Raw genomic sequence first — 13,411 nt, forward strand, 5'->3', positions numbered from 1 at the left:
GAACTGCAATTTGTCATCTAAATTTTCTAGAAACCTGATCTCCAGCTCTCCTACTGCGTAGAGATTTGTTTGCTTTTGTTTTCTTTGAATTCTCTTATTCAGGTTATTTGATGCTGAAATGACAGCTATGAGTTTTCTTCTTTCCCTTCCTTGGCATAGTTTCAAAAAGTCAAAGCCTTTATATACCCTTGTTCTTCCTATGTGTGTGTGTTATAGCTAGGTTGTCTTTTTGTAGATGAAGTTAATTACGCTTTGGCTGAGGAAACACGGCTTAGAAAGCTGTAATTCTCCTCACTTTCTGAAAATTCTTGTAACTTCTGCATGAAACTCAGTAATGGGTGGGTCTCTTCTTATAATTCATGTTTCTGCCTTTGGAGGCCTTAGTAACTGAATGATTGCAAATTATTTTTAAGAAGGAGGAGAAATGTCAGAAAGGAGTGCTTAGTCTCATTTCTTTATACCTTTGGATTTTTCCAGGCAAAGTTTGCTATGGTTGCTGGTGTCCTAAGAGCTCCAGTAGAGGCATGGTTGTTACAAGTATCAATGCTTCCTTAAAAATAAACAAAAAAACATGCATCATCCTCTACCCCTGCTCTAACTGGCTGAAACACAGGAAGAAGAATCCTACTAGATTTCTAGAAATCAGGATTATACTTTTTCAGTGGTTTGCACCAGAAAAATACCTTGATGTACTTACAATGCTGCCATAACAATGAATCAATAAAATTTAACATTGGATGTCTTTAAGATTAGACAAAACCATTTCTTAATGTGAGGTTAGAAACCATAGTATTATAGATCTGAATTTTGTTTTGACAATTTTTGTTAGATCTAGCACTTTTTCCAAATGCTTTACAAAATGTTGTTTGACTACGGATTTCTTGAACAGAATTGTCTGTGCTAGTGGAGAAGCAGAAAATGAGAGGCTAGTCAGTTTCTCAAGATGAAGTGGTATAAAATTAACAAGGATTGCTGGCCAACCTGTGTGAGAATTTAGGATTTTTTTGCTCTTCACAAAATGCATTTTAAACACATCATGAGACATTTGGAAAAGGCTTTTAAAAGTCAAGGTAGCTGTTAGGCCAACATGTATTTTGTAGTGGCTAGGCTAAGTTTTGCTTGTTGCATGTCTTAAGAAACTTAACTTCACTTTGGGTGCAGAGCTTCTACCACTTGCTTATACTCTCCATCTTGGTTAACTGTAATATGCTCTGTGCAGTCTGCATGTATGTCATGACACAGCTTCTGTTTAGTTTACCACATGGCTAATTAATTGATCTTTATTGTGGTGGGAGGGAGGAGGAAACCAGTGACTTTCTTGGACAGCAGTTTGAATTTGTGAGTTTTGGGGGTATGCCTCTAGAGGTTTTAATGTGAACGTGCTGTTGCCCCTCAAGTGTTACTTTAACGTAGAAAACTGTCGACGCTGGCACTGCAGTTTGGCAAACCTACCCAGAACAAGGCTTTGACCAGAGGGAGGTGGCTGTCTCACTGCATAAGACTGTAAGAGATGGTACTCATTGCTGCCCTGCTCCACAAGTGCCCTGGAAGAAGGGGCAGGGAACGGACTGACACCCCCACCCCATCCCCAGTCTGTGTGCTTAGCCAGGAGGGGAGGTGGAGGGATGTGGCCAGGGTGTGCTTTCAGTGTGTCAGCCTGGTGTTCTCCAGATGCTGAGTTTAACTAAATCTGATACGTGACTGACTGAAGGGGAATCTCCATGCTCTTCTCTTGGCTAGAAAAGAGGACAGAGATGGGAAAAACATATTACCATATTAATGGTTTTATGAGGAAGTATACTTTCTTAGAAGGTAACATTCTCTTTTATTACAGCACTCAACAGACTCTTGCTGCTACAAAAGAGTCTTTGTTGCTGCATTTCGAAATCCGTTGTCCTTGTTGGCTCCATGTTTTAGCCCCTAATTGCTAGTTTTTTCTCTGTACAGGATTGTTTTTATTAGGTTCACTTGACTCATCCATCGATGGAGCTGGAGTACTGACAACATAATCAACACACTTCTGACAGTCTTCAGGCTTCACATGTGCTGATGATGTAAACCAACTGCCCCAATCATCTTCCCCTTCTCTTAGGCTCTTACTGCACATTGCCACAGAAGACATTACTGCTGATGAGGAGATGAATATGAAGTTTGGTACCACCCTGAAGAACTGTAGGCACCTCATGGAATGTGCTAAGGAGTTGGGAGTCCAAATAGTTGGTGTCAAGTGAGTAACTTTATTTTTCTCTGCTGCCTGAGCAGATGTTTGTATGATGTACTCAAGACATAGAATACAAAATTCTTTATTTCCCCTTTTGGCACTATTTTACAGGGGTTTAAAAAACCCAAACAACTACTTCTGGATTGTGAGGTTTTGCTTGTAAGCAAAGCACTAATACCCAAGCAAAAAACTGTGTGAAACAAAGTAACTATTACAGACATCAAAGCAATTTGAAATAGCGAATCAGAAATCCTTCTGTCAGCATAAAACCAAAGTTTAGAAGCCTTTCCTGTTTTCTAGCTGTGCTCTTGAACTTCCATGGTAACTTGATTTGTATTTTTCCAGCAATAAATAAGGTTCTAGTATAGCATGGGATAGCTTGAGCAGACTTTGAACAAGATCAATGTAGGGTTGGATTTTCTAAGAGTTAGGTTCTATGTTACTCTTTGATCATATCAAGACATAATATTTAGAAGTTTTTAACTTGCAGGAATTCTAGTGTTCTTGAGAGCTTCCAAATGATCTGTGGTATTTTAATTTGAAGTCTGACAAAGACTTTACTATATGGAAGAACAATGCCTGCACAAGTCTTTGTTCTGTCTACCTGCAGCTACTAATGTATCACATGCTCATGAATGTTTTAAGAAAGCAACTAAATGAGTAAGAGGGTTGGTAATCAAGACAGTAAAAAAGTATTTAAAATAGAAGCCAGATTTTGAGGATTTAAACCACAATTGTTTTGATGTAAATCTGTTTGTAATTGATGTTAAATTAAAGCATAAATATACTATAATTGTAAATGACATGTCTTTAAAAACTAGATGATGCTACTGAGAAAATGTACCTCTTCTATAATGTCTAAAGTAACTTTAACGAATATCACATGGCTTTTGTGCGTTTTCTTTATAAAAAGAATTTTAAAAAATCCACAGGTGGATTCATACAAATAAGTTTAAAAAGCGACCTCCGCCTCAAAACGGCGTTCCTTAAAGGAGTAGACTTGGAGTAGAGTGTGTTGTGGCTCAGACGGATATGTGTGTAGTCTGTCTAGAACCAGCAGACCATACTAGTCTTTAGGAAGCCCCTGGGAATGTTGGTGCTTGTTTTAGCACTTCAGTTATTTCCAGTGTTACGGCACTACTTAAACCTTTTGGACGAGGAACCAGAGGGGATTCGGGATCTTCTTGTGGGAGGCATCAATTCTTCTCTGCTTCTGATGACCTGCACACCAGCCTGTTCAGTCTTGCTATGAAACTAGGACCTGGCCTGGGGTTAAAAGGCTTCAGAACAGGGTGGCAGTGGGACATACTTCTCCTCACCCTCTCCCAAATGTTGGAGAGAGTAGATAGTGTGCACAGTACAGCCCTAGCTTTGGGAGGAAAACTGGGTGGCCCGGGAGAAAGGGTATACAGGCAAGGCAACACAAAGTAGGACAAGAGAGGGGAGAATGTATACAGGTACTGTGTTAGCATTGGCACCCACTAAAGAAAAAATTTTAACCACTTTGATAGTGAAGACTGAAAGGTTCAGTAAATCTGTTATTTCTTAAAGATGAGAATATTGTAGGACATTTTTAGCATTAAAAGCAAGACAAACCTCAAGTACAAATCCAATGGAATAGAAGACAATCATCTGAGCTTGTTCTTGGCACAGTTACTGTATTATCACACAAGCTTCTCTTGAGCCACTTGGGAATGAATTACTTCTATTGCTGCTTTAGATGGTGAAACAATTTGCTTGGTCTGAAAACTGTGTGGTTTGGTCCATTAACTGTGTTTTTATTTCTTTCAGATTTCATGTTTCAGGCTCTTGCAAGGAACCACAAACATACATTCATGCGGTATCTGATGCTCGGTGTGTGTTTGACATGGCTGTAAGTAGATATATACGCACATACAATTGCTACAGTAGAGGATCCATTCTATTCTAATTGTAGTAACAAACCAACTATGTTATTTCCAAAATATATCGATGTAGGAAATTAACTTTTAGTAAGGGACTAAAATACTCCATTGTGAGATGTGTGGTAGAGGTAAAACAAACTTTATAATCCTAACTATAGACAAAGGTTAATGAATACTGTCCCACTGACAGGCAGTAGGCCTGTATGCTATTTTCAAATGAAAAATTAGTTTCCCACTTTTGGTAAAGGCTTTTTGAAATTCAAATCTCAGTCCTGCAAATGCCCAGTTGATGTTTTTAAGTTATATTAAAATAGTAAGCATTTGTATGCTGGCACTTACCATGATATAACCACCAACTTGGTGCATGTGATTTCTAAGATTAATAACTAAGCATCATAAGAAATAAAGGTGTCATATTGGGTGGGGGAGGGTATCCATATTTGGATGAAGAATGGATTTGTTGGATGCTTCAGATGACTCATGTGAGTCTGTGTTTACTTCTCATATTGCAAAATTCAAAAATCCCTTCTCTGAACACTTGTCTTCCTATAAATGAGAAGCTTGTAAACTAAATAGACAAGACTGCAAATCTTTTTTCTCTTATTACTGCAGTTAGTGTATTAGCTGTGACTAACACATGGAGGGCAACAGAACTGAAGTTCTCACAGATCTTTGTGCAAATTCATTGTAGCAGTCTTGTCACGTAAGCACTATCCAAAAGACTTGCATTATACATATTTGCAAATTCCTAAAACTCTCTTTTGTCAGAATGCACTGCCCTGTTCGGCAAATATTGTCTGAATACAACAAATGCCACAAGATGGGAGTTGATGTTGCTGTGGGACTTCTACCTGAGAGTTGTGTAACCAGCCTCTATTGACACCCCAATGCTATTACTACTAGGTTTAATGGAGCTAAACTCATTTTTACTATTCTGTGGCTCCCTCACTAGACATACTTAGCTAAATATGCTCAAAAATACAAGTACATAGAAAACAACCACAGTAAGGAGCAACAAAAAATATTGTTACAGTTACAGATGTCTGTGTACTTATGTTCTGCCTATGCATTTTAGGAAGAATTTGGCTTTAAGATGAACATGTTGGATATTGGTGGGGGCTTCACAGGTTCAGAACTTCAGCTGGAAGAGGTATGCAATGGATTGAAAGTTGAAACTCTAATCTTGAAGTTTAAGTGTTTAACCTTCAAACTGCAACTAATACTGATACCTGAAACCTAGTCTAAATTTCATGTTAGACTGTAATTCATAAGATGCAAATAATTGGTTTTATATTCTTTATCATGGGTAGTGTGATCAGTCCTTGGAGGTGATCATTATTTCTTTTTAATCCTGTTCATATCGGGTGAATGCTAACTTAAGCAGGTCACAGATTAAATTACTACCCTAAGCCACTTTAACAGTAGTAATGCTATTTTTTTTGGCAGTTGACTGTTGTCATCCAGCTGGTTACTCTGTTGGATGGTTTGGGCCAGGATTGCTTAGCATGCTTTGGATCATAAACCATATTGCTACTGTATGGAAGTTTCTGGTACTTTGCTTTAGAACCAAAGACTAAAGGTCTTGCTTTTATCTTTGCTTTGGCTAGCCTTAAATAAAACTCTTAATATGGATTTGGCCTAAATGGGATCTTTAGTATGCAGTGGCACATAACAGTGTAAACGGGTTATTCTATTTTATGTTGTCTTAAAGGCAAACTCTTTGAATGTAGGACAGTGGAAGTGATTCAATGAAAAGTTACTGACAACAATCAGGGCTTTTCTTCCTTAGTTCTATCTGTTCTCATACTTGTTCAAAATACTTGTTTATCTTCAAATAGCTGGCTTAAGATTTGAGCATCAGTATTAAATAATTAATTCTGTTTCTAATACGACAGTATTCAGAACTGATCACAAAAAGGCACTTTTGTTCTTCTGGATTCATACATGATTGTACATTATCTGTTGTGCTGAACAAACTTTGAAATTACTTGGGCAGTCTTGAGTGTACCACAACTTTGGTTGGGAGGAGGGACTGTGTAGTACTCAGACTCATGGTACTCAATCTTCAGTGTTTAGCAGAATGACCTATTTTTTTAAACATTTCTATAAATTTTGGACCTCTAGTAAGGGCAATTGTCAGAGAATGGAGGAACAGAGTAAGCTTTTGGTGTGCTTACTAGAACTGTTGCTGACTGAAAGTGTGTGTGGGGGGTATCTGATATATACATAAGCTGAGTTTCATTGGTCTTACCTCTGACTTCAATTTCCTAGGTTAATCATGTCATCAGGCCATTGCTGGATGTCTACTTTCCTAAGGAATCTGGTGTTAATGTGATTGCAGAGCCTGGATTTTACTATGTGTCATCTGCATTTACACTAGCAGTTAACATCATTGCAAAGAAGACTGTTGAGTATGATAAACTTCTTCCTTCTGGAGGTAAGGGTCACATTTCTCTTTTACATGTTATGAATCAGTACAGATAACTGCTCACTTCTCTTAGTCAGGATGGACTACTTTGTCTCAGTATATATTTAAGACATTCCCTTATGTTTGAGTTGTAATCCACCTTCTGGGTTCTGACCATAATGTTAGCCGTATCTCACTTTCTTTGTTACATTTATGTGGCACTTGTTTCCTTACTAGGTTTGACTTCTCAGTGGTTAAACCTATATTGGATGCTTTACAGAAGGTGTATTAGAAGAACATAGAAAAACATATCATAGATCTAGCTGTTTCTCTGCTAAAGCAGAAATTGGATTTATATCCTTAACGGTGATTATTACTGAAAGTATTACTTTTATTAACCCTCACACTTAATGTTACAACTGAATTTATAATCTGGTCTCGTACAGATTACTCTGCTTGTAATTGTCCCATTCTAGTATATATGGAACCCCCTTGTCAGGAAAAAGCAGTTGACTTAAGTTAGATTGCAAAAGGACTACTTATGACAAAAAATGCATGCAAGACAACTTCTTTTTTACTTCCAGTGGAGCAAACCAGGAATGATGATGAACCAGTGTTTACATATTACATAAATGATGGTGTTTATGGTTCTTTTGCAAGTAAATTGTCTGAGAAACTGAATACTATCCCAGAGGTTCACAAGGTGAGTCCTTCTATATTCTTCAGAGATAGTCCTTATTATCCTTATGGTTTTATATATATATATTTAACACCTCATATGTATATAATTATATATTATTTATAAAGTTATCCTTCTGTATATTTGAAAATTTTCTTATTTAATAAACTAAAGCCTGAATTACCTGGATCCATTTCCATAGAAATACAAGGAAGATGAGCCTCTGTTCGCAAGCAGCCTTTGGGGTCCATCCTGTGATGAGCTTGATCAAATTGTGGAAAACTGTCTTCTTCCTGAGCTGAGTGTTGGAGATTGGCTGATCTTTGATAATATGGGTTCTGGTACCTTAGGTGAACAGTCTACCTTTAACGACTATCAGAGGCCACTGATTTACTACATGATGTCTTTCAGTGATTGGTAAGAAAATTCTCTTGATAGTGGCAAGATTGTTTTCACTTCCTTCAAGAGTGTACACTTACAGCCACATATAAATTATATTTGATGGCAAATACAGGAAGATGCAACTGAGCACGAGTGTGCCTTTTTAGCTTGGTGGGGTTTTTTACTATTCTGTGTGACTTTGCTAAGACTAAACTGAGAGCTGTGATAAAATGCCTACTTTGCTTTAGGGTTGCCAAAGGAAAGCAAAATACCCAATGTGGACTGAGTTTACTGGCAGTTGTTGCTGAACAATAGGCTTTTACTGCCTGACATCAGCTGTTGAGGTTTCTTAATACTAGTAATTGCAACTTGCGTACAATGCTAGCACCACCATCGTAGGCAGGAGCGGCAATAATGCTGTTGTGATGGTGAGAGTTGGGTGACAGGTTCCAATAGTGAGGTAGCCAGGGCCTTGTGCTTCTGCCAGTGGAGAAGCCTTTCTGTGCCCACCAAGCACTTGCATAGCTGATTCTCCTTTCTGCTGAGATTGGGGCCAGCCCATCCAGGGGCAGCAGACATCAAATGCTATACTCAAGGCTGGTTTCTGATCTGAAATTGTACGTGAAATCACTTATTACAACACCCATCCTTTTCTGCTGCAGGGATGAGATGCAAGATGCTGGAATTGCTTCAGACACATTGATGAAGAACTTCTTCTTTGTGCCTTCTTGCATTCAGCTGAGCCCAGAAGACCGCTTTTCCACTGCAGCTTAAACAGGCATTAACGCTTCATTTAGACCTGCAGTTGCAAGTCTGTAGTTTGTCTGGTCAACATTCCAGTGTGGAAGAAATGGAACAATCTTGAATTCAATTCATTCTCTTCAAAACTTGAAAAAATAGTAATAGCTAATGGGGACCAGGCAAAACAAGCTACAGCTACAATTCACTGGGGGGGGGGGAGGGTTAGATAATGGCGTCCAAATTAAAAAATCAAGTTCATTCAACCCCTGAGCGTTTAAATATGCAACAAAATGGATGACTTAGTGGAGATGGAAACCCATCACTTGGGTTCTTCAACAGTTTACATACAAGTACACAGTTTTTATACTAAGGATTCCTGTTAGAACAGTCTTGTAAAGTTATTGTCTTTCGCCCAGATATATCAAATGTCAGTGGGAGACCAGTGTGACTTCATTAGATGTTTAGTGTATTTAGAATGTGTAAATTTGTGCTTTGAACTGTAGTTTAATAAATGTAAAATTGCATCATAGTATTTGTTGTATTTGACCCTTGATGTATCCCTTGTATGATTGCAATAAAACTTTGTGTAGATTTTACTGTTTTTTAGGCTAACTTTGGGAGGGGCTAGGCAGAAGAGGTAGCTATAAAATAGATGTATACAGGATTGTTTTGAGAAGCCTTCTTTTCTCTAGTCCATTTTTTCAGCTTTATATTAAACCATAAATAATTTAAGCTTGGTAAACCTGTATGAAGTGAAAGGCCTAAGTTCCTGGAAGGCCAAAAGGCAATTTGTGGTGGTTTTTTTTAGTATGACCTTAGATTTCAGTTCTTAACAAGAAACAGCAAACCTAAATAGATACAGATGTACACAGAGAGGTAGTCTTTTAGCTAGTGTGCATGCAGTGCCCCTGAGGCAGCATGGGTTAGTCCAGCTCTGCAAGTTGTCACAAACCTTTTAGTGCTTTTTTAAATGGTGTTTATTGAAGAGTCTAACTTTCAGCTTAGGCTAGTTCTGTATAGTGCTGACTCCTAGGAGAAGGGCTATGCAAGTCTTCAGAAAGCTCAGAGCTCTCTTGTGCTGGACTTTATTTAATTATATCCACAACATAAAGGTAAAGCACACTACTAAAGGACATATGCCAGCTGCATTGAGCAACTGGAACTGCTGAAACTGTTCAGAGGATTTCTTTACTCTGTTACTGGAGCCTCTTGATTTCTTCAAGGTCCTTTTTTTACTTTCTCACTATAACTTCCACTCCTTGAAAACTGTGGGAGGGAGGAGAAGGGGTGTCAGGGCTTTCACATGAGTGCATTAAGTTCTGGATCCTGCAGTCAAAGGGTACTTTTTAACCCTTTAGTTGGAGGTAAAATTTCTGCCTTTTGGTTGCAAGTGTGTATTACATGAGTGCCAGCTGGTAAGAAATAACTTCTGGCTCTGTAAAGAAAAGATTTCATAGAACTTGATGAACTTTTACTTGAAAGTAAAGAAAATTCTCAATTTGGACTTGTCAGAACAGTTTTACAGGCCAGCTAAAAGAGGTACAAAATGGCTTATGTTTTGAAGATACAGTCTAAGAAATATTTATTACTGGAATTAAATGAGGGAGTAAATGAGAGTGGGGAAAACTGTTTTGTTTGGCTGTGTTTTTCTTAAACCTGAAGTTATAAGCCATCCCCATGTTTCAAGAAGTGATATGCACTTCAGTTTACTAGTTCAGGTCTTTCTCTTGACAAAACAGACTGCTGCATGGTTTTTAACTAAATACAAATTACAATTGCCTAAGATAATTTAACAGGATTCTGTTATGCAGTCTTAAGGAGAGGTGGTTTATGTTAACTTGCAGATCAGCTGAAAAAAATTCCTCTATAAATGGTCAGAGCAGAACTATTCATTGTACTTGAAGACAGCCTGCCATTAAAAACAACCTGGAGTTTGAACCCAGTATGTATTTCAATTTGATTTGCTAAGTGTTACTATTTATATTGTAATCGCAATTCAGAGTTTTACTCAAAATATAAAAGCTGAGTGGTTTCTATATGGTACTTGGAACTGACGTAGCTCTGTCATGCTCAGTAAGTGTCTGCAACTCCTCATGTTGACTGAGACTGCTGCTCCTGCAGCCCTGCTGGTATGGCTAGCTGCACTTTCTTTGATACTGATACATGCAGACAGTGTTTCAGTGTATAATACAACTACTCATTGTGCATGCCAAACAGATCCCACCTGCTTTGGCCTGAAGTACTTCCCTGACACAGCCCTCCAGCCTGCATACCATTTCCCAAGGAAGATCCAGGGCCGCAACCCGAGACAGCGCTATGTTACTAGTGGTGCCAGTTATCCCTCAGGAAGGGGGAGAAAACGATTCTGCCTTTTCCTTCTGTGTCTAAGCAGCTGTGCGACTGGCTTACATTGGCTCAAAATAAAAGTTGGTGCCCTGGATCCATCATTGCATGTGTTGCCACTTGATATATATTCTTCATTGCTGCTTCTTGGGGGGGCAGTAGAGTAGTTTGTTAATGTGTTTCATAGGTTTGAACCTTGGTGGTTTTTTTTTAAATTTAAAAATTGACAACTAAATAGAAGCAGATGCTTTAAAAGATGGAGCATGCAGTGAAAAATCAGGCTTGTAACTCTTCTTACCTCTTGAAAAAATACTGCTTTTAGTACCCTATAGCTGGGGCTGCCATGCTCTGGTCTGGCTTGATCTTGCTGATCAGCTTTGCTTTGCTCTGACTCCCACCACGACTACGGGGGACTATACCTTTGGTCTCCTCTCATGTGAGGAGTAGAGTGGTGGTGCTTGCAGGGCTTTGCCAAGGCCTTAGGGAACAGCTGAAGAGTGAATGCAGCCCTGAAGAGAAGCCTCAACTGCAGCAAGGCACTGGTGCTGCTGCTCGAGGAGGGCTCAGTGGTGGCCCATCCCCTGAGGGCAGGCCTGGGTGCTGGCGATCCAAGCTGTGTGCCAAACCCTGCAAGGAGCCAGGAGGAGAAACAGGGTATGTACCAAAGACGGTTTGTCTGACCATAACTGAAGGGGAAAGTAATCTCTGTAACTGCCGCAGTCCTCCAGTTCATGCCCTGCAGGAAGGTGTTGGACAATACATGTTTAATTTTTCCTTATGATGGAAGTATTATGCGACTGTGGGCTTTGTGTTCGTTCTCTGAACTCTTATTTCCTCCCTTTATTAAAATTCAAAATTTCAAGTAAGTAGTGGCATGTAATGCACTATAACAGTTAACTACTAGGTATTGCTTTAAAATGTGATGAGAAGCGTTGTGGGTCAAGTACTTGCCCTGAGGGTTAGGGAAAAGCATGATCTGTTACTGCCTGCAGCCTGTGCTGGACCGGCACCGCTTCCCACCCCAGAGGGGGAGTTGGTTTGTTTGTAGCGCTGGTTCTGAGCCTACTACGGGAAGGCAGGTGAAGATCTTTTTAACCCAGGGCTGCGGGGCTGTTCCCTGAGAGCCTGACAGTCTGCTCTGCAGGCCTGGGGGAGGGGGTGGTACAGACCCCCCTTATTACAGTCCCTATCCTTGGAGTAACAAGCTTTCTCTCACTTCATATTTTAATCTTTGTAACTGCAGTCTTTAATCTGAATTAGGGGCATTAATAGGATTCCCCTGTCAGCTACCTAGGACAAAGCTAATTGCGCTTGTCAGCCTGAGTCAGAAAAGGGAAGGTTTTGGGGAGGTGGCAGCTGGAGCTGGTTCCCCCTGCCTTCAGTCCAACCGCTGCTTCTTACCATCTCTGCACCGAGAGCCAGCAGCCTCTGCTTACAGGTAGGCCTTTCTCCAAAGACTCTATGTTGCTATTCCCATAAATTCTGTTGAATATAATACTTCGTTTTAATGTTCTCTGAAATGCTGCAACAGATAGTAGTGCAGACCAGAACCTCTGTCAAATGCACATCATATAATGGCACACGTTCCACTATACTACTTCAATATAGGGCAGATACTTGGTGTCAGTCAAAAATGGGAGGGAAAACTATTTCAGGCCCAAGACTTTATAGTGCGGTTTAGTGAGTACCTGCATGATTTTAAATCCTGACTGGGTATTTTGCTCAACTACACTGTCTCTGAACATTACCCTTCTTCCTACCATTAAGAAGAACACCTATTTGTGTCACAAGTTTACGACACTTCTCAAATGGAAATACCTGCTGTTAAGCTGGTGACAGCAGAGGGGAGCTGATGCTTCAGGTCTCAGCAGCAGCAACACAGCCTGAGGTCACCCGTGCATGGCTGGCGGTGGCCAGTTAGGTGAATGCAGAGATGGCAAAGGGCCGTGCTGGGCAGCAGCAGTTTGCGTTCAGCAGAAGCGACAGACCCGAGCGATGTGGTCCGACACCCTCCTCCCAGTACATCAGTCCCCGTTAAAGACAGAAACGCCTAGCGAGCCCCTCTGTAGGTATTGCTGCTTGGAAGCAGCACCAGAAAGAGCGGCATGGGGGCATCGGGGCCAAGCTGCTGCAGCCTGTACCCGATTTTTCGGGCGGATGACGGAGCTCTGGCAGCTGCTGGCTGCCTGCCCGGGGCACCAGCCGGCGCCGGGAGCTGCGGCCGGCAGGGAGCTCCACCCGCCCGCCTTCCCGGGGAGCCGCCGGGGCCGGGCCGGGCCGGAACGGCTGTGGCGGAGGGGGGGAAGTCTCCCCCCTTTCAGCTCCTCTCCGGGCTGCCCTTCCCGCCAGCTCTCCGTGCCTCCGCGGCACTAACCTGCGCCCGGGCCGGTGCCCGGCGCCGCGACTCGGCACGGATTGCCCGTGTCCTGGCACCCGGCCGCCGCTTTGCGGAAGGGCAGCGTGCCGCGCAGGGCGGCAGCCGGCGAGGCCTGGGGGGCCGTGGGGCGGGCTGTGTGCCTCGGGAGCCACGCTGGAGGGACTCACACCCTCCCGGTCATACGGACTGCAACCTCCACCTAACGTTTTAACCCACTCCTTAAATGCCCCTGGAAACTCCCACGGGGAGAGCAGCCTGCATGCATTAGGCATTGCAACAGGGTGCCTAGCGAGGCTGCCAGTCTCCATCCCCGGAGGCTTTTCCAGTCCCGACAGGATGAAGTCCTGGGCAGCCCGGT

General features: G+C 41.4%; 1 protein-coding gene across 1 annotated transcript in view; it reads left to right on the plus strand.

Moving 5' to 3' along the window:
• The window catches only part of AZIN1 (antizyme inhibitor 1), a 29,034-nt gene extending 18,665 nt beyond the window's left edge, over positions 1 to 10,369 (plus strand). The window contains exons 6-12 of the mRNA XM_059835963.1: positions 2,093 to 2,227; positions 4,013 to 4,094; positions 5,201 to 5,275; positions 6,397 to 6,562; positions 7,117 to 7,235; positions 7,414 to 7,628; positions 8,255 to 10,369. Coding sequence (XP_059691946.1) covers positions 2,093 to 2,227; positions 4,013 to 4,094; positions 5,201 to 5,275; positions 6,397 to 6,562; positions 7,117 to 7,235; positions 7,414 to 7,628; positions 8,255 to 8,366 — 904 coding nt within the window. The 3' untranslated portion in view covers positions 8,367 to 10,369. The remainder of the gene's footprint in view (positions 1 to 2,092; positions 2,228 to 4,012; positions 4,095 to 5,200; positions 5,276 to 6,396; positions 6,563 to 7,116; positions 7,236 to 7,413; positions 7,629 to 8,254) is intronic.
• Positions 10,370 to 13,411: the final 3,042 nt, after the last annotated feature.

This window comes from Gavia stellata, chromosome 3 (genome assembly GCF_030936135.1).
Source record: "Gavia stellata isolate bGavSte3 chromosome 3, bGavSte3.hap2, whole genome shotgun sequence".
NCBI lineage: Eukaryota > Metazoa > Chordata > Aves > Gaviiformes > Gaviidae > Gavia > Gavia stellata.